Raw genomic sequence first — 21,601 nt, forward strand, 5'->3', positions numbered from 1 at the left:
TCAAGGGAGGTTCTGCTCCCCCTCTACTCTGCCCTGGTGAGGCCTCATCTGGAGTCCTGTGTCCAGTTCTGGGCTCCCCAGCTCAAGAGGGACAGGGAAGTGCTGGACAGAGTCCAGCACAAAGCCATCAAGGGGACTGGAACATCTTTCTTATGAGGAAAGGCTGTGGGAACTGGGGCTGTTTAGTCTAGAAAAGAGGGGACTGAGGGGGAATCTCATTAAAATTTACAAATACCTAAAGGGTGGGTGTCAGGAGGTTGGGATATCCCCTTTTTCTATGGTATCTAGCAACAGGACAAGGGGTAATGGGATGAAGCTGGAACACAAAATTTCCACTTAAACATAAGAAAAACTATTTCACTGTGAGGGTGAGGGAGCAGTGGCACAGGCTGCCCAGAGGGGTTGTGGAGTCTCCTTCCTTGGAGGTCTTCAAGACCCGCCTGGACACGTTCCTATGTGACCTGATCTAGGCGGACTTGCTTCTACAGGGGGGTTGGACTAGATGGTCTCTAAAGGTCCCTTCCAACCCCTACCATTCTATGATTCTATGATAAAGGGGAAGAAAGTATAGAGGGAAGAAATGAGTAGTCAGAAGGAAAACTTGATGACTATCAAATTAGGTAGTCAGGGATAAAATCCTGAGCCTTCTGAAATCAAAAGTACAATACTTGTTAGGTCACATACGAATCTTGCTGTCAATACTGTGACCAACAGATTATCTACCAGATGCTTTTGCAGAAAACAACATAGCTCCTCTGAGAAGTATTATTTTATACACAGAGCATCTCTGAAAGGAAAAAAATTCATCTAAGTAGGTATATTGAGTACTATTTAGGGATACTAACAGCCTTTGAAGTAAATATATGAGCCTCTACTTTTTGCAAAGTATTATGTATGTACAATTACCATTCATTTTGCAAATACTGTCAGGCCTGTCTGCAACTTGTCTCCCATGAGAGTTACTTCTGTAGAAAGAACTATTGGACTGTGACTGAAACACATAACAGAGATAAAGTGAAGGTATAAAAGGCACTTGTGTTCACAGTGTAGTGTCAACCATTCAGAACTTCTTGCAGGCAGTTCTAAAATTCTTCCTATTTTGTGATTGCCAGTGATTTTGGATAACAAATTAAAGTTCAAACTACGTGTCCAAATTTTTGCTTGCCAAGGGGTACTCCTCTTGATGGTTTTTCTAAATTAAAATATTAATCTCCATGCTGTCAGTTCTGCAGTGATGAAGATAGATTAGCAGCTTGTCCAAAACACCAGCCAGGCCTTGTAGTAAACACTTTCAACAGGCACCATGTTGGCAGAAAGCTTTTGAAATTTCAGTCCATTGTCAGTAAACTGTCAATTAAAGGTTTAAAAGACTTGTATGTTTGCACAGATTAACATTCACTTGTCCTCTCATGTGGAAGAAATTGATCACTTTCATTTGCATTTTCAGGCTCATCCACTTCTTCCACAGGGTTCTTTTGTTGCAGCCCACTATTTTCTGAACAAGAATCATCATCTCCATCCCTATGATGACCTTCAAGACTGTGTCTGATGCCATAAGCAAAGTAAATGAGGAGGCCTTCCGAAAGTGAAAAAAAAAAAGTTAATATAGTTTTCAGACAAGTCCATTAAAAAGTAGTTAATTACTAATCTCTGGCTGAACATATTTTCCAAATCCAAGTTTCCTCTTCTTGTATCTGAACCAGAGCTCAGGCTTCAGATCATCCCTGTTTCTATGGAAATTCCAGTGCATCATTTTTGCATAAATAAATTATCTCATAGATCATGGAAACTATTATCTGTAATTTATGTCTAGGTGGAATTAATACAATTTTCCATTTCAGCTATACTTACTAGGAAAATAAATAATGGTGGCTTATGAGTATTAGTCCTGTAAATTTGATTATTCCTGTTACCCTAAACTGTACTTACAATTTTGACTGCATACAAATACTGCTTCTGAAGCATGCTCTTGTTTTGATCAGAAATACCAGATGACTTTAATTAAAACACACTTCTTCTTTCAAATATTTAAAAGAGGAGAATCAAATGTTCTCAGATGGAATGCATGAACCCTAACACAAGAGCTGACTGAAATGAACGGAAGTACCTACCAAGTGCCATCCAGAAGCTAAATCTGATCCAAGTGTCTGTACTTAATTGTACCATCAAATAAATATTTACCAGGATACTGAATGATGGCAAAAATGGCAATAGTGGAACCTAAAAGCAAATATTTAATATGTTTGTATTAAATATAATTTCTTGTATGTCACACTTAAGTTATACAACACTAACTAGAGATGATACATCTAATCATTAAAAAATAACTTTAAAACAAAATTGTTGGAATATAGTGAAATTTTCTTTTTCACTGGGTTAAACCACTGGTTTCTACATATCTTAAACTTTAAAAATACATTATTTTTAATATATACTCTCTAAAGCTGTGTAAAAAAAACTTTTCAGCTTGTGCTGAACATATACTAATGAATTTCTGTATCTGCAGCTGAAAAATACTATCTATTTTTATATATCTCTTCTTTCTGAAATGCCCCTCCCCAATCACAATTCCTTGACCTTCATCACTAATACTTCATTATTTCTATTAAATACTCCATTAAATAACTGATCTTAGAATATAAGTGATAGCTCAAAATGAAAGGATTATACTCTGGGAGGTGTGATCTGTATTGTAGTCCAAAGCATTGCACACAACACAGACAAGCGATTGTACACTAATCAGTTTCTGACTTGTTTTCCAGTTTCTAAGTTAAGCTTAAATTGAGGTAAAAAAATTAACCATGTCTCAGCAATATGCTGAGGAATGTCTAGAAGATCAATGCCATCAGACACACTAGTTGTAATAGAAACTGTTCACACCAACATCAGCGTACAGCCCTTTTCTGCAGCGATGCTTCTATGCATGTCACACGTTCAATCTGTGGGCAATAAAACCCATCCTGTAGTCCTGGAAAGACCTGGCCTGGGATGCACACACCAATGATTCAGCTGTGCCCAACTGCTACCTTTACCTTCACCAAAAAAAACCTGCAAAGTGTGGTAATGAAAGACTGCCTGAAAAGACAGACTCTCTGCCCCCTCCCACCTGTTAGAATCCACTCAAACCTCTCATTAGAGAATAACACAGAGAATGCTGGTCACCATAAAGGCCACTTTCTGCTGGTTCTGAGGCTGCCTTTGGATGAGGAGAATCGCAACTATGAAGGATGCCACCAACACAGTAAGAAGGCCAATACTCCAGAGCTCCAAGTTAGCAATGTAATGAATCCCGTACGTGGTGAGGACACTCAAGCCACAAACCAAGCAAGCTATGTGAAAAACAATATGATGGAAATGAGGAAAGGGTCACTTCATCTCTGCACTGAAGAGGAAGTGACTTTTAAGAAGAAAGATATTAAGTATTTTATATGAAATGTTACGATGAGAATGTTTAATTAAAGGAAAATATACTACAGAATAGATTGATCAAGCAGTATAAAAGCATTCTGCAGAATGACACGTTAATTACAACCGAAAGAAGGCACGTTATCACTGGATTTTTGTCTTCAGTAAAATTCCATTGTTTATGTTAATGCCTTATCTGAGTTTGGACAGCTGAAGACTTACCTAAGAGACCAACTAAAAAGTTAACAGTAGTTGCAGTCTGCTCAGTAGGTAAACTGGATGGATTAATCAGGGCCTGCAGACTGAAGCGGTTCTCTTGTATCATATTTATCTGTGATTCACTTACTGCAGATTCTCTTTCAGATGCAGCCAAAGCTGCTTTTTCTGGAGGATATTTTGGTTGCTCATAGGGTAAACTGGGTTGGTACCTATGCATAAAACAAAAAGGATAGTTAAAAAAATTAAGCCTACTTTGAGATTTGAAGCAATATGACTCTAGGAATGTATTTAAATACTAAATTCTTTGCAGTAGAGATTTATTATTTCCCAATATTATAACTGTACCGCAACAGCATACATGATTAGTCACCATCATATTATAAACAAACTCTGGAAACTCAATTTTTTGCTGTGTTTTTTGGGGGAATTTTTGTCAGGTTTTTAAGTTACGTGAATGTACCAATTGGTCAGATAAATGACCAGTCTCGTAGAAAACAAGTGGACAAGGTTTGGTGGTCAGTGATGAGGAAAGAGTGGCAGGACTTTCTGACTTGCTTCCTGTACTGTAGGAGGCCTACTAACTAGCACAAACCGAAATTTTACATCAGCTTTATTAGAATTTAAGTGCATTTAAAAAAATACATATGTTAAATAAGTCACTATGGAATAAAATAGTCTCTCCTAAAGCGTAAATTATTGCAACAGTGAATTTGAGCTCAGTTTAAGCTGTTACACTTTTCAGAGTTAATTGCTTAGCCTCAAGTAATAAAGACTGACTTTTAAAGTTAAAAACAGTAATACATAATGAAGTGAGCTGTAGCTACCAATATATCAACAATGTTCTGTAGCTTTCCAAACAGAACAGGTATCAGAGTTTTACTGACAAGCATTTATAATCTCATCAAAAGATAATATCTGCACTCTCTTCTAGGGCTACCACATCTTGAAACACTTGCCTGGTCTTACATTTCCGACAAAGCAATTATTTAAACTTACTTGTCCTGTGAACTAGGTAGAACATCTACACCTTTCACATATAGCCCCAACAATGTAATAGGTCTGCTGTACAGCATAGTGGGTATTCATATCAAAATATCATTCACTGAGTTTTGTACACAAGCTTACAGCTGGTACTTTTGGGACTGGTGCTTGATTCAATACATCTTCTGGACAATAAAAGGTGTCTAGATCTCACATGGAGCTTTGACTTGACTAACTGCTACAATGATATGAAAGCATATCACTGATTTTTTACACAGGTCACTGCTGACTAGTAATCATTTATATGTGTACAGATTTTTTTTTTTTTAAATTTAGCTATCTAGCAAAAAAATATACTCTGAGCCCTCGTGGCCAAGAAGGCCAATGGCATCCTGGGATGCATCAAGAAGAGTGTGGCCAGCAGGCCAAGGGAGGTTCTGCTCCCCCTCTACTCTGCCCTGGTGAGGCCTCATCTGGAGTCCTGTGTCTAGTTCTGGGCTCCCCAGCTCAAGAGGGACAGGGAACTTCTGGAGAGAGTCCAGCACAGGGCCACCAAGAGGATCAGAGGACTGGAACATCTTCCTTATGAGGAAAGGCTGCGGGAACCAGGGCTGTTTAGTCTGGAGGAGACTGAAGGGGGATCTCATTAATATTTACAAATATCTAAATGGTGGGTGTCAGGAGGTTGGGGCATCCTTTTTTTCTATGGTATCTAGCACAAGGACAAGGGGTAATGGGATGAAGCTGGAACACAAGTTCCATTTAAACATAAGAAAAAACTATTTCACTGTGAGGGTGAGGGAGCCCTGGCACAGGCTGCCCAGGGAGGGTGTGGAGTCTCCTTCCTTGGAGGTCTTCAAGACCCGCCTGGACATGTTCCTATGCAACCTGATCTAGGTGACCCTTGTTCTGCAGGGGAGGTTGGACTAGATGATCTCTAAAGGTCCCTTCCAACCTCTACCATTCTGTGATTCTGTGATTCTGTGATTCTGTGATTCTGTGATTCTGTGATTCTGTAAATGTCACTTCTGTTTATATATTGACCAACACAAAACGCAGTAGAATACAAAGGATGTTTTTGACTCACCTAAGAATGAGGACACAGGTTGCCACAAGTGAGTAAGCAAGAAGTGTACCAATAGACATCATGTCCACTAAAGCCTTCAAGTCAAACAGAAATGCCATTATAGCTAAAAAAGATAATAAAGTGCAAAATTTGATGAGGCTGACATTCACTCACACAATCATAGAATTGTCTAGGTTGGAAAAGACCTTTAAGGTCATAGAATCCAACCATTAAGTGCTAAGATTACTACTAAGACATATTAAGAGCTAAGATTTTAAAATCTGTCGACAGTGTAACTTTACATTGCTTTACTGACAGCAAGGTAAGTGAAATCATGGTAATCATGAAAAGCACATTTCTGAAGTCATCGCCAACATTCCCTACAGCTGGGAGTCTCATTCACATAGACACGCACTGATGAGCTGCACAGTCATGCTGCATATTCAAGCGATTCCTATTGGACATATTTGAACACAGTATTTGCACACACAGCTTGTTGAATTGGGGCCATATCAAAAATCCATTTTTATAGTATAAGGTTCAGATCCTGCAACAAAATCTCACCAAAGCTAAGAGGCTGGATCCCACTGCAAAACTGGAGAAAAAATGATCCAACCTACTATGTCACCAGTATGTAAAATTTCTGCTGAGCTGAGAAAGAGCTTGACATAAAGAGGACTTTCAGGCATTCTCTTGAATAAAATAGTTTTGTGGGGTTTTAAAATTTCTTACCTTACTAAAAAAAGAAAAAAAAGTTCAGTTCAAGTGATCATCAGGAAGGGCCAGCAAAACCTCACAAGAATTACTATTCTTAAGATCACTCAAATCAGAGATAGAAACTTCCAAGATACTGTAAGTAATTACAGTAGTCTTTGTGTTTACCAAAGCCAGTGCTGCATTCTTTTGGTAATTCTGGAATGTCTGTTTTTGTCTATGCTGTTTGTTCATAAAGGAATTAGCACAAGCCATCACTAAATGAAAGGCTAATGCTAATCAATTTGAAATATATGTGGTAAAATAACTTCTTAAAATATTTGTATTTTATAAACATTATTGAGATACAGAAAAAAATCTCAAAATACTTAATCTTTTGAATCATTAATAATCTCAATGTCAAAAGAAACTATTAAACATAGCCCTTATATACTTTACATACATGTAACACAAAGTTTTCTGTATTATCTATGTCTAAATATTATATATAATATTCATGTTATGCATTTTTTAACATTTTTGTAGACAGATGTGAAAGCGCACAGACATTCCCCTGGTATTTGATCCTGAAGGAGAAAGCAAAACATGCTCTCCTGAAAATGAGACTGCTATGTTACAGAAGCTTTATTCCATCTATGAGTCTCCTTTACCAATGAAGGAAGGACCATCCTGTTTTCTGTAATGACCGTGGATGTTCCTAAATCCAAGAAGTTGTTTATGAGGTACAGTTCCAAATACCTCGCTGCTTTGCATGCTCAAAAGAGCACAGGTAAGCAAAGCTGAGGACTAACAGAATCTACTACAACCTCATGTACAGTAGCTGTATTTAATTTTTACCCAAGCTTCAAATGACTACTTTGTAGCCTGGAATATTCTTTTACATTAGAACTAAACTGAAAAATGCCTGTAAGTTTCTGACTAAGAGAAAAAAAGACACCATATTGTTTTTCCACTGCTCTTAATTCTACTCCAGGAAAAAAAAAATGTAGATCAATTTATGGTGAAACCTTGGACTGACACCAAAACATTTCACTATGTGCAGAGTTTTGCAGTCACGATTATCATCTGTGAAAAGGTAAGTCACAGTAATATGTGATGATTACCTCAGCAGTAGTCTTGGCCTGATAACTTTAATTAAGAGGCCAAACATTTAACATTTCTTAAAGCTATAAAACTATCCATGGTACAGGACAAGGGGTAAGGGCATGAAGCTGGAACACAAGTTTCATTTAAACATAAGAAAAAACTATTTCACTGTGAGGGTGAGGGAGCCCTGGCACAGGCTGCCCAGGGAGAGTGTGGAGTCTCCTTCCTTGGAGGTCTTCAAAACCCGCCTGGACACGTTCCTGTGAGACCTGATCTAGGTGGACCTGCTTCTGCAGGGTGTTGGACTAGAAGATCTCTAAAGGTCTCTTCCAACCCCTACCATTCCATAATTCCATGATTCTATGATAATACAAGCTGTTGTATACATACATAACTATTCTGGCAAAGCTGTTTATCACCACAAGTCACCAAATAAGCATCTTTTTAAAAACAGAAGAAGAAATTACTCCTTCTGTTGCAGTAAATAATGCTGTCATCCAGTGAGTTCTTGACACACCAAATTCCCCAGACTGTGTAAAAGCAGTCTAAGTGATGGGTGCTGCACAGCTTTAGTCAGCGCTGTATAACATCAATCAGTTTACCAGTTGGATAATACAGTTTTCTTTCTCCTCATCATTACTGTGATTTCAGATAAAGGTGTTCATCTCATCCTATGATTTCATATCTGCAATTCCACATTATTACAGGGGAATATGTCAATATTATAAATTCAAATAATGTAAAGTCAAAACAATAAAAGTAATTCTAAGCAATTTATTTGTACTCTGATCAAAGAAAAGTGAACTGATAATAATGCTTCATGTGGGAATTATCCAGAAAAGTACTGTGCCTTCCCCTATTATTGTCAAGTACACAGTGCGAGCAGTTGCGGTCTTGTGGCATCTGCAGATGACCCTCAGTATAATGATATTTTAGTCTCAGTTCAGAGCCTCTTATTTGATATAAATTTTAGCCAGGGTTGCTAAATGTTGCAAGGTATGTATTTCATATTTGAATTACTTTTAAGAATTATTTGCCTTTAAGAGAGCTTCCAGTTTTCCTGGATAATTAGACATCCACTGAAACAACAATGAAATTTGAGCACAGCTACGTGTACCTCTGCAAATAGTATGGATGAAAGTGAACCAGTTGTATGTCAAGAATTTCTCTTTGTAAAACATAGGAGTCGGCAACAGCTCCCAAAATGCTGTTTTGCTAAAATATATGTGGGCATGTATCTGCATACAAGTATGTGCACACACACAAGAACTCCCAACATACACACAGAGCCCTCAACCACGATTTGGTAACCCTATACAACACCAGAATAATTCTGTTTAGAAGAAAATTTTGAAGTCTTTGTATTTTACACACAAATTGATCGTGCTACAAAAGTAGATTTTTCCCCTCATGTCTCATAACTAAAAACGTGACAGTTATCTTCCCCCCTCATAGATGTGATAAATATATTGGTGCACATCAGACAAGGAAACTCTGTGAGTAGAGCATCAGCCTAAGGGAACCAGATTAAGTAACAAGCTTATTCACCATACAAGGGGCCAATATTAAAAAAATACAAATCATTTTGGATTCTGTGACATTAAGGATATCACCACCACCATGATTGGCATAATCTGGAGTTAATCTTTGATTACTCAGTAATTTTATTCCCATTCTACATGCAAGGGAAGTTAACAAGCAGCCCCTTTCAAAAACATAAAGTACCATGCACGTGCATAGAGTGTTTCAATCTCAGTTTTAAGCAATACGGGCTTTGAGAGCTTACCAGAGATGACCCCTGCTGTCAAGGTGGCAGAAACTGGTGCCTGCCTCTTACTCACTTGGGCAAGAAAACTAAAGAGTAAACCATCACGTGCCATGGCAAACAGAATTCGGGGCAAAGGGAACATAGAGCCGAGAAGACTAGAACAGAAAAATGTATAGTTCAAATACAGGTTATTAAAAGCACAACGCTTTACTGGTAAACCCAACTACACAAAAAAGAAAGCTTGGAAGAGTTAATGGGTTTAGGTATAGTTTTGGTTTAGGCTCTGTGTTGCTGCTCTTGCTTTTTTGATTGGTTAACTGAGATCTTGGTTTTGGGTTGTTGTTTATTTTGAACCTAGGCTTTGAAAGCACTTGAGATGAAAAAACAAATACAAGATCAGTGGTAGAGAAAAAGTTTTACTGGCAGCCTACTTTACCTGACAACAATCAGATTTTACCATTTCAGTCCAAAGCAAATGAAAGCTGCACAACAGTGATTTATGTTCATATATGCACCAAGTTTAGCAGTGCAACTTTCTTTACAAGGATCAACTCTTAGTCTCACCTGCTACTGCACCAGACGATAGAGTAGCAACTAGTGGGGTCTTCGTTTTGGAATTGATTTGAGCTAGACATTTGAAAAGCAACCCATCCTTCGCCATAGCATAGATTACACGTGGCATTGGGAAAATGGATCCAAGAAGACTGAGTAAAAAGCAAACACATGCAACATGGCAAACACGGTTCATGCAGAGTTGTATTATGGACAAGATAAACAATGTTAATTAATGGCATGTATTTAAACAAAATTTATGATTGTAAGACAAAACCAGAAAGCCCCTTAGCCCAAGATACTACAGATCAGACACAAATAGAAACGTATTTTTCTGCTGTAAGGATGATTGCCTTTTCATTTATATTTTTGTTTTTATTTTTTTTAATTAATTTAGGTAATGGAATTGCTTCATCAGAGATAATTCAGATTAACAAAGTAAGGCTTTCATCACTGTAGTTCTTGGGTATTAGTGGACCAAGAACTTGTTCCAGGTCACACTAACTGCAATTAAGCTTTAGTATTCCTGGAGAAATTCTGTCAGTCAGCAGCAGCATTTCAATAAGCATTAGCAGCATCTCTTACATTCTTCATTTCCAGGTGAGGCTGCTGATTAACAGTAATTCAAAGTAAGCACCACACAAGTGTTCTTGGGTACATTAACTCTTTCAATTAAAGCACCTCCAGCCAAGCTTCTTTGAGTCTCTTTTCTTTTTTTTTTTGATGAAGTGAAGCTAATTAATTTAGATGTGTTATTAGCAGAACACAGAAAGCTTTTAAACTGTGGATAACTCGAAGCTCTTTTTAAACATACTTCTTAAATTAGGTGGTTTCTTTGCCTCACAGGAAAATAATTGTAATTAAGAAAACAAAAAACATTGAAAGGACAAAAGGCAAAATCATAGCCAGTATAACCTTTGCAGCAAGCACAATAGTTCTTATCAGGTGAATGGCTGCCTTTCTTACTTTAGTGAACTGAATACATCACTTACAGAAGGCACAGCTTTTACATACCATAGATGCTAAGTACCTCCAGTAATGCTCTGAGACACAAACATTTTAAGGTGAGACACATCAGAGAAGTTTCATCGCACATGAACTGATTTTGATGTATGAACGTACTCTCCAAAAAATAATGTTTCCTGAGTAAGGTTGACAACTGATTTTTCAAACAAGGATACTGTTAAACTCCACTGTCAAATTTTTTGCTGTTGTGGCTTTGTAAAATTTATTTATCCAACCTCTCCTTAAGTACATTCACGTAAAAAATGGAAATATTAAGAAACTTTACCCTGAGAAAATAAGTTATTGATTTAACATAATGAAAGGTAACTATAAGGACCACAAGCAATGATCATGACTTTTTTCTTAATTTTAACTCTAAACTGAGGAATATGAAATACAGTTTCCTTTATTTTGTTCTAAACTGACGTCAATCAGCAGACTGAAAGATTTAACCTGACCATGAGTAAACATAATTCTTCTGAATACCCTGGGAAAAGAGACTAACAATTCAAATTTATGAAAAAGTGTTTTACCATCTTTTACCATTTTTTCCCAGACCATTTTGTCTTCCAGTATTAATTTCTTCTATCTAGTTTCTGCTTATAAATCACTTCTACTATTTATCAATATTGAGGAAAAATTCAGTAAGATTCTCCAAACTTAAGGGATCATAACGACTAGATAGAAGGCAACTGTAATTCCAGAAGGCACTGTGTAACTATGGCATTCTTCAGTCATCTCTACAAATCTTTTGATGTCATTTTGGAACTATTTCCTTTTTCTGTCCTCTCCTACATCAAAATATTCCTTTCTGTTAAACTACTGTTCACAGTCAGTGTGCTCATCTTCTGGCTAACACAGGGTTATTTTGGAGTCCTGTTAGCATCAGTGCAGCCAGTATTTTTACCAGTGAAGCTCATATAAATGACTTCTTACCTGTGTAAGATTAGATATGTTTGCATCAAGCATCAAAAAATTTTCTGTTCTATGAAAGTGTTTATACATTATTGGGGTGTAATATATATGAACACATACTAATATATCTCACGCTCTCCCTGATCTTTTTAATCAAAATAACCCATTAAGGTTACATCAACAGTTTCATAAAGGAGAATAATATTTTTGCAGCTATATCTACATCTCAAATAACCACACAGAAACCACAGGAAGGGATGATGTCAGAAGACAGATTGGCTACTGGAGGAAAACAGATAGACAACAAAGATGAGGAGTGGAGCTAGTTAAAGGTCTCTTCAGTTTTGCCTGCAAACACACAGAGCCGATAAAGCTACTGAGTCATTGGGAGTGGACAGCAAGAAAGGATAAAATGGGTGAGGTTTCTCAGTTAATAAAGATAAATTGCAGATCATACATCTGAAACTATATGTTTTAATAAAAAATCTTGTGGGTAATAAGCCAAAGAGATAGAGTTCAGTAACAGTGAAGTTTAAAACAGGAACTTAAATTAAAATACCTATTGTGATGAAGATCTGCTTAAGTCTAAAACACATTTATAATATTTACTGCTAATCCTCTGCATGAACTCAGCCTTCAGAATGAGTGCATGAACATAAATATCATATAAGTCAGATTTCCCATCAAAATTAATATTTCAGTGTATTTACCTTGTAGATAAAGCACAGAGGGACCCCACTGCCACAACGTATTTTGCAGGACCCCATCCAACATATTCAAATGCTACTGGCAGAGGACTTTTCTCATCTAGTAGATAGTATGGCATCATGAGTGTCAGTGCAGCTGAAACCCCAAAATAGGCCAGGAAGCAGACAAGCAGGGACACCACAATTCCTATAGGTATTGCTTTCTGGGGATTCTTGACTTCTTCTCCTGAAAAAAAAAAAAAGCCCCACCAAAAATTCTGACTCATTTCTAGATAACATGAAAGACAATCATTTGTTAATCTAAGCCATGGGAATTACATTTGTGAAAGAAGTTTTGAAAATCTGTATAAAATAAGCTTAGTGACACAGAACAAAACTCAGTATTTTGTTGTCATAGATAAGTTTACCTGTGAGAATTGTAAAAGTGAATGGGTGATTAACAAGATTTGGGCAGAAAAAAAAAGCACATTAAGCACTTCTCAAATTTAGAAAGCAACAAGTAATTTCTTTAGAATAGGAATAAAATAAAACCTCCTCCTTCCTCCCAGAATGACAGATACATTCAGAAATTAACTTAGACTGATTCTAGACCTTTGCAGGACTGAAGGAGGTTTAGGAGAAAGCAAAGGAAGAACAGTAGACAGGTTTTAATGTTGTTTGTGTACATATATTCACACACATATAAATACTATACCAGTTGTTGCAATGCAGTCAAATCCTACAAAAGCATAGAAACAGGTTGCAGCACCAGCCAATGTTCCTGTGAAACCATAAGGCATAAAGCCTCCACTCCCATATATACTTGTCACGTTCTCATAGGATGAGAAATTCCTATAAAGAACAAAGCCACATCAGAAAAATAACTTTTTCATTACTATTGGCAGGACAAACACATGCATCCTCCTTCCCAACCACTCTGTAAAAACTTGTTAAAGTGCTCTCATCAAGACAGAGTTTGGCTTTACAAAACTTCATGAGAAGACATTTTTATGTCAAAGCTTGTAAGAAAGGCAAAAATAACAGTAAATGGAAGAATAGCCACATCAGGTAACTATCATCTTACACACTCTGCAGTCTGTGGCAAAACGTACTGAACCACTAATGTGTAGGCGTCTCCTGTTATCATACTCAGCCACTGCTGTTAATACATGGCTTAAAGATGAGAAGCCTGTAACCTCTCAAATGGCTACAGACAACAGTATTGAAATATTTAAAACAGTATTTTTTTTTTAAAGGCAACTAAACCAAATAAAATAAAAGCCTATTTTAAAGGGAATAAAAAGTTTATCATTCCCAGCAATAGAGCTATGGGTTGATATATCACCTGTAACACCACTAAAGCAAGTGTAACAGAAAATTCCTTGGAATAGGAGCAAGTAAATTGATTTTTTAAAAAATTACTCTGTTACTGCAGTAAGGTTGATGAGATATTCTTCACTTATTTTCCAGTTGTCAGCATCTCCTTTCACAAAACCAGAAATCATAACGAAGAATAAGACCAAGATGTTAATAGCAGTGAAAATTTTATTCACCCATGCAGATTCTTTTACTCCAAAAGATAGAAGACCTGTAAAATAAAAATATTTTACAGATGTGAATGGTCCTTTAAACTGATAAAATGGCATTTAAAATAAGACATCCATGCAAGCAGTGTGAATAATACCAAGTAAAACAGCACTAGATTTTATACTTTTTAAAAATGGTAGCACAAATTTACTACACTCTTTGACAGCATGGCAATAGGCAAATGTAATGGGAACCATGAAGCAGCTTCTTTAATTGTATTTTTTACCTATTTTAAAGTATGTTGAGCAATTGTCACAACTTTTTTGAGATTCCAATTCATATCTCTATTTTATGTGATTGAGCAAAAATAGGTACAAGAATTCTGTGCTTAGTAAAAAGATTGGTAGAATGTGTTCCTTACAGAATAATTACTCATTAGATTAATAAAAGAAGCAAAACTATTAGATTAATCGGGTAATCTGTTCACTCTATGTTTTTTAGGGCACATCCATCACAGAAGAGTCCCATTTTCTAGCTCGTTAGCAAAATCTTTAAAAGAAATGCAAACCTCCTGATGGCAAACACAGATTAGTAGTGATTCTAGTCTGATACAAAATACATGTGCCTTAGAGGGCAGACAAGTGCATTTAAATAATCTGAAAGTCATTTCATCAGGTTCCTACTGTATTATTAGGTTTGTGACATCTGTAAGTGGACTAACAGTTTAATATTAGAGCAGCCAGTGAGCAGATCATGGAAAAGCCTCCACAGGGCCACTGCACTCTAAGCAGTTCCACTAATATCACATATATGCTTTCCCTCATTATTTAGAGATTAAGTCTAAAAATTTTAAGCCTCTCAAGATAATGTCTAAGAAATTTCTGGCTCTGCTAATGAGACATTTGCTATCCTATCATAACACAGAAGTTATGATATGAACTGCTCAAGTTTTCACCACCTATGGCATTTTTTATTGGAAAGAGATGCATGCTTTCTTTACCTCATATTTTTCCAAGAAGGCAGTGTCTCAATGAGCCTAATGCAGTATGAAACACACTATGTCCATTTTTTTAAAGTCCTTACTGTAAGAATAAAAAAATCCCCAGACCAGATTTCTGTGTACTTTTCCTTGTGCATATCACATAACATTTTCCATAAAAGAAAAAAAAAATTAATCTGCTACTCCTATGATTCAGCTTTGTGCAGCTCAAAATCGAATTACTGTCTCATGCTCAGCCTACATGGCCCTGAGCCATCCCCATTGCCTCACAGCAACACTGAATTCCATCCAGTTCATTCACTGGTGATTTGTCCGCATACCACACAGATCCTGAGTGCAAGTGAAGAAGATGGTGGTTATGAAAAGATAGGAGACAAATGGAAACTTAGGCACAGCGGTGGACAACAGGGGAAACATTTTATCTTCCTTCAAGAATCTGTATTTCTTTCAGGAAGCAGCAATAGCAACGGAGAATACAGTAAAGGTGGCAGCATCCCTACTGTCATTGTATTGGTTTGTGGAGTTTCAGTGCTTTTCAAAAAAGTATTTTTTTCCCTCCTTTTGGAAGAGATGAAACTGAAAGTTCTGTTCCAGCAGTATACCAAATTAACTTCCATCTCTCCTGAAAACATATGGGTCTGAAGTGGTCCTACAGGCAACTCTGAGGGACAAACGTGGCAAAATGCTGGACTAAACCTTGTCTAGTACACTCCCTGATCTTCCTAAGACTGAGAGCTTTTTATAAACTTTACAAATACAGAGATTTAATAAAAGATGCACTGGTCATTCATTCTAGCGTTAGGAATTAAACTGAAATATTTTCCTAAATACTGAGTCCAAAAAAGTCCCTGGGAATAAGAGAACAGGAGGTTATACCTATATAACTTAGTTTCACTTTCCAGAGAAGAAAGGCTCCTGCTAAAGAGGAAAACTAAACATGACAAGTATTTGAGATATAAGTAAGACCTCTACTGAATATTAAAACATTTCTAGTATTGGCTGAGAACAAACTATATGCTTTAGAATACACTTATTGATTCCTTTGCTCCTGGTGGCAGTAATAACATTTCCTTGTGGAAAGCAATCGTTAAATGCAAACATGCAAATCTGTTGCAGTATTTTTGAGCTTTCTGATCCCCAAAACCATATCATTGATGGCAATTTTTGTGATTTAAAAGCATGATACATGAGTAAATATGAAAAAGAAAGAGAACTAATTAGAGTAGAAGTGAAGGGTTAACTTAGATTTCACACCAGTCTGCTGGGCTACACCTGTACCTTGGAGTGCCCTTTAGCTCCAATGAGTTCTAAGTTAAACAACTCTCTTGAAGACTTAAAAGCAGCAAATTTACTTTATACTGAATAAGTTAACAATTTAGGGAGAAAAAAAAATCCCCTTACAAACACACACTATACACATAATATGTGATTTAAGGAGAGCATGTCACATCAACAAACTATAGAGCTTAACCTCAGGGTCCTTCTGAAAGCATTTACCAGTGATAAAGCCATAAAAATCACACAGAACTGTATTACTTTCCTGTTATCATCAATCTGTGTCATAGGTTTTATTTAAAAAGTACTTAGAAGTAATTATTTAATGTATCAGCTTCAATAAAATAGGAAGCTACATATGAAAATTTGATTATATACAAATTGATTATATATTATATTTAATTCCCACAGTCATCATGGGAAGTACACAAATATGCATCTGAACTTCTTAAACATTAAGGTATTCCTGGCACAACACAAACTACAATTTACCATTTTTTTTCTGTAAGGCACCACAACCACCATAAATGAAGCCACATGTTGTCTTACCTGATAAAAGTAATACAAGGAATACAGCAAAGAAATCAGGATACTCTGCTAGCCCAGAGTAATTCATTTTGAAGTAGGTTCTGAAGAAGTGACCAATCTGTTTTCCAAGAAGTTCATCAAAGGTGCCACTCCAGGCTCTTGCTACACTTGATGTACCTTCACAAAATGTATGCATGTTTAAGGTTTTGCGCATGTACAATGTACTCTACTGAAAAAGAAATAAAACTAGGCATGCTGCAACTTGCATCTAAAAAAGCAGAGTTCGTATTAAAACAGTGGGTTTGTTTTGCTGAGCAATTCTAACGTTTTAGAATTTTTCTACATAGTACCTTATTTATTCTCAACATGCTGTAGAAACCATTTCTGTATCATTTATATCTGATGTCATTCTGGAAGACACTTATTTTTAAAGTTTTAAAGTTACAGTATGTTAAAAAACATAAAGCAAATGTAAGAAATAGTTTAAGAAATTAGTTTAAGAAATAGTTTAAGAAAGAACATGAAGGAACGTTTGTCCACCTGGAAGTAAAGCAGTAAGTCGTTTGCAAGATGCATATTTCTAGAGTTACTATTAATTAATTTAATTAATACTCTCCTCTGGTAAAGGATGCATGTGGTCATGGCTAAATACAACCTTGTTGTTACAAATGTCCTATCATGAAATACACTTCATAATAATACTTACTGAGTTTGTAGAGATTTGGTCAGCAGTTGCGTGGTTACATATACATAAACAGCTAGGGATGCGTATATTCAATGTAACAGATGTTTGGAACACATACCTCTGGAAGTAAGTGCTGTTGAATCAAGAAATGTCTCTGCTAAAGCACTGAAATAGTTATTTGAACATCTGCCATAAAAGCATTCATTTTATTCAGATGTGGTCAACTTTGTGTTTTATGGGATTATCTGACAGGACACTAATTAGTTACCATGTGGCTATAATAACAAGTTAACACTTTAACATAATTTTCTTGAAGTGAGATACTACAGTGATGGAGGCCCTGTGTATATTCAGAAGAAAAAATAAAGCTCCTTTATTTTACTGAAATTATTCTTGCTGACCAAAGACAGCAATGAAATCTGGTTTATTCTCGTGCACCATCACTGAAACAACACAATTTTCACACAAGGTATGTGGTTCATGCTGCTTTACAAACGCATCTTGCAAAAAACCTCTTTGCAATGGTGATGCACAGGAGGAAATAACTTAGCCAAATTACTTTGGTTACTTCACTCAGCAGGAATAAAGAGCAATAGTAGCTAAGTATAGAGACAGAAAAGAAAAACAGACCCCAGTCTGTATCTTTCATCCACTGTCTCAGAAACCCCTGAAACTGTTAGTTCTTAAGCTTACCTATAACATAGGATAAAATGAGATTCCAGCCAGTGATAAAAGCCCATAGTTCACCAACAGTTACATAAGTATACAAATACGCAGAACCAGTCTTGGGAACACGAGCACCAAACTCAGCGTAGCAGAGACCTGCCATGACAGATGCCAGCGCAGCAATGAGGAAAGAAACAACGATGCTAGGTCCAGAATTGGATTTGGCTACTTCTCCAGCAAGAACATAAACACCAGCACCAAGGGTGCTTCCTACTCCTAGGGCTATAAGGTCCACCGTCGACAAGCATCGGCACAACTTGGAGTCCTCAGGACTTTCACCACTGATGTTCTTCTTCCGCACCAGACACCGAACAAAGGACAAAGCTGGTCCACAGGGCAACATGGTAGATGTAGAGCTCTGAAACAAAATAAATCATTACAGTACATAAAAGGTAGCATAGACCCTGGTGGAACACAATTAAAAACGTATTTGCATAAAGAACTTTAATCACACCTACTAATTTAAGTATTTACACTCTTCTATGACATTAAATAAGATAGCATGTGCTTTTTTCCTAGGAAACAAATTAGAGATTCAGTAGTTCTAGTGTTATATTTCACACTTATTTCTTCAGGGAAAAAAATCCATTATCTTTAGGTTTACCACACTGCTGTAAACCAGAAGAAAATGTTTCTATTTATCTCCTAATGGCCACCTCTTAACTATTTCTAACACAGAACCAGAACAGACATCTATTATGTCATATATCATAAGGACTTTTAAGATAAGGATCAACACTGACATAAATAAGGATTTTTAAGATCTAAAAGTCCAACACTAATGCTTTAAACAGCAAAAGCTTTAAAATATATCATCCTGACAGAGCCAATGGAATCTCCTGTTGCCTTCAAATACATGGCTTTTGTCTTTAGAATTTCCTTCAGTGAAAATAGCTTGAAAGCAGATTAAAATAGGGTTTCTCTTCCCTCTCACATCACTCAAGTTTCCCATAGCTAAACATATTTACAAGAAATCTCAAACAACTCTCTCTGACAGTCATCTAACAAAACCTGATCAAATAACTGCTCATCCCATGCCAATTGCAATTCTTCAGTATTCTAAGTGCAATGTGGGGTGTGATCAGCTCTTGTACACAAGCTCAGATTTTGTGACCAGATAGGTCCTGGAAGACAGCAGGTGGGCAATGCTTCCCTGGCCTGTGATACAGGTGCCTGCTAGAAGAAACAGCAGTGATCCTGCTTCCCAATCCAAAAAAAAATTAAAAAAAGATAGCTGAGAGTTCAAAGTATTTGCTTGGGAGGCAGGACATAGTCATCCTATGGAAAACAGTATTTCAAAGAGGCAGCCTTAATGTACAAGTTCAGTCTTTCTTCATGTATTTGTTTGAATTGTATTGTTGATGACTAACAATTCAGCAAGAAATAAGTGATAGCATCTGCCATCTCCTCAAACTGATGCTTGTCTTTGCAATTCATTTCATAAATATCTACACTCTGCCCATAATTTGTTAAATGGAACCCTCCAGAGAACAGAGAAACGTTTTCATTTAGGCAAAGACATTCTTGTGGTAGATTCCTCCAGGTCTGTATCAGTTTCCCAGACCAGCAAAAGGCATTTCCACTCACAATAGTTCAATCCACTGACAGCAATGATTTTACATCAAGATAGATACCTCACTTAACAGTATTTGATCCTGGAACAAAGAGTGAGCAGCTAGAGAACTTGCCATCCTGTTAGGAGATTGCTTGAAAGAAATCCTGTTTGGTATGAAAATGAAAAGGAGATCTATGTGCAGAAACATTTTCTCCCTATTACTGTACCAGTTCCCCAAGTAGAGGCAGACATACCACTTCTGTCTTCAAAGAGTGTTATAGAAAAAAAAAAGTCTCTGTTCCCTTTCAAGGAAAAGGAAGTTGATAAAGAATAGTGAATGGAACTGAATAGCTCTGAGCAGTGATGCTTAATGCCCATTAGAAGGTGATAGTTGCCTCAGGACAGTGGAAAGAGATAAGACAGGCAAGTTTCCAAAGCTCTGCTGCAATTATGCAGTCCTTTGAAACAGCCAGACTCTCAGAGATAAGTATCTGCCCATGATATATCAACTTCATCCACTTGAGATTTCATACATCAGCTTCAGAACTAAAATGCTGTGCATGTCAGAAGACATTCACAAACTCTTCTGAGGGCCATCAACATCAAACTGTTCAGGTAAAATGCTGTAGCTCCTGAGCTCTTCAGTAAGAGGAGCCTTTCTTTGGGCCTGAGGTTGAGGCACTCCACTCCTCCAAAGCAAGGGTTGTCTATCCTGGGCCGTACTTATTCCCAGTACTTACTGTAAAAGTATTCCCAAGGCCACTATGTTTTGGGTTTTTTTTCCATAGTGACACTTCTGAAGCTGTAGCAACTGCTTAGGATGTTATTTTATATTAATATAGTTATTTTATTATATATATTTTTATATATCTTTTAAATACATATATGAAAATATATGCTTTAGGCTGCAGCTCATGGTGACAGACAGAAACACTCTAGTGAATACGTGTACTTGACCTTAGAAATTTCAACAATGCAGAAACATGGTATTTTTTAAAGAATTATTTTCCCCACCCCCAAAATGACTGTTCATCTGATATCTGATTACAGGAAAAACTGCTCTAGCAGAAGCTGTTCTCAGAAAACTATAAACAGTTTCCAAGACCTTTGTTATTCAAACAGTATCCCAGATAGCTCTGCTTCTTTACAGTTTGGAATAGGAAGTCCTGAAGGTTGTAAAGTCATCTACCACAGTGGCCAGGTGGGTGATAATATGGTTTTCTCTGGGAAGAAATCCTTGTGACAAAACAGGAGATGGTTTTCTGCTTCTGCTTTCTCTGTTTCTTGGGGGGAGCAGAGGAAGCTGGTTCTTTCTAGCCACAAGCTGGTAAAATGAAACATGTGTTCTGACACAAACACATTCTTTCTTCTTTAGCCTTTAAAAACTGGAGCACAACCAAAGACAAGGTTCAAGACACAAACTTTGTGTCTGTAAAGAAAAAAATAAATCTCACAACACATTAGAAATGCATCTTTTTAGGTATATCCATCCTAACATGGGCTTGATGAACACACATCCTTTTACAATGACCACTGCAGTCCACAATGTCTTACACTGTTTTTTATACTTACTATGCACATATGCATAATAAACAATGTTTGAACACTGCTTCACAACTTCTGTTGCTGTGTACCAAGTGCAATGTTGTGTCTCTGACATGGGTCCCTTTCAAATTTGGCCAACACATCCCATGACTCTGGCATTGATTACTTCATTCTTGATAAGAAGGTGTAGCAGGAAGAACTGATGAGCTTATCAAGATATTTAGCCTCCACACAGGACCAAACAACATAGGTAGGTAGTTGCATAGTGTATTCAGAAATCACTGAGAAGTGTGACATTTTTCTGAGGTGTCCCTTGTGAGACAGATCCTTTTAACACATTATCCACTGCAAGAAAACAACCAG

At 36.9% G+C, this 21,601-nt stretch overlaps 1 protein-coding gene across 2 annotated transcripts; it reads right to left on the bottom strand.

Moving 5' to 3' along the window:
* Positions 1-1,388: 1,388 nt before the first annotated feature.
* SLC7A2 (solute carrier family 7 member 2) lies at positions 1,389-18,490 on the bottom strand. 2 transcript variants are annotated; one of them, XM_010196871.2, is made up of 11 exons: positions 18,106-18,490; positions 16,749-16,904; positions 13,820-13,985; positions 13,113-13,249; positions 12,422-12,644; positions 9,804-9,943; positions 5,693-5,795; positions 3,628-3,833; positions 3,163-3,329; positions 2,112-2,220; positions 1,389-1,576 (listed from the first exon to the last, which is right to left on the bottom strand). In XM_010196871.2, exons 1-11 carry the CDS (start codon positions 18,479-18,481, stop codon positions 1,389-1,391), a joined length of 1,971 nt encoding a protein of 656 aa, XP_010195173.1. In that variant the 5' UTR covers positions 18,482-18,490. The 2 variants fall into 2 exon arrangements, with proteins under 2 accessions (XP_010195173.1, XP_010195174.1); XM_010196872.2 differs by lacking the exon at positions 9,804-9,943 and adding an exon at positions 9,258-9,394 and having other exon boundaries at positions 18,106-18,481.
* Between the last annotated feature and the right edge of the window lie 3,111 nt (positions 18,491-21,601).

Source organism: Colius striatus, chromosome 3 (genome assembly GCF_028858725.1).
Source record: "Colius striatus isolate bColStr4 chromosome 3, bColStr4.1.hap1, whole genome shotgun sequence".
NCBI classification, from domain to species: Eukaryota; Metazoa; Chordata; class Aves; order Coliiformes; family Coliidae; genus Colius; species Colius striatus.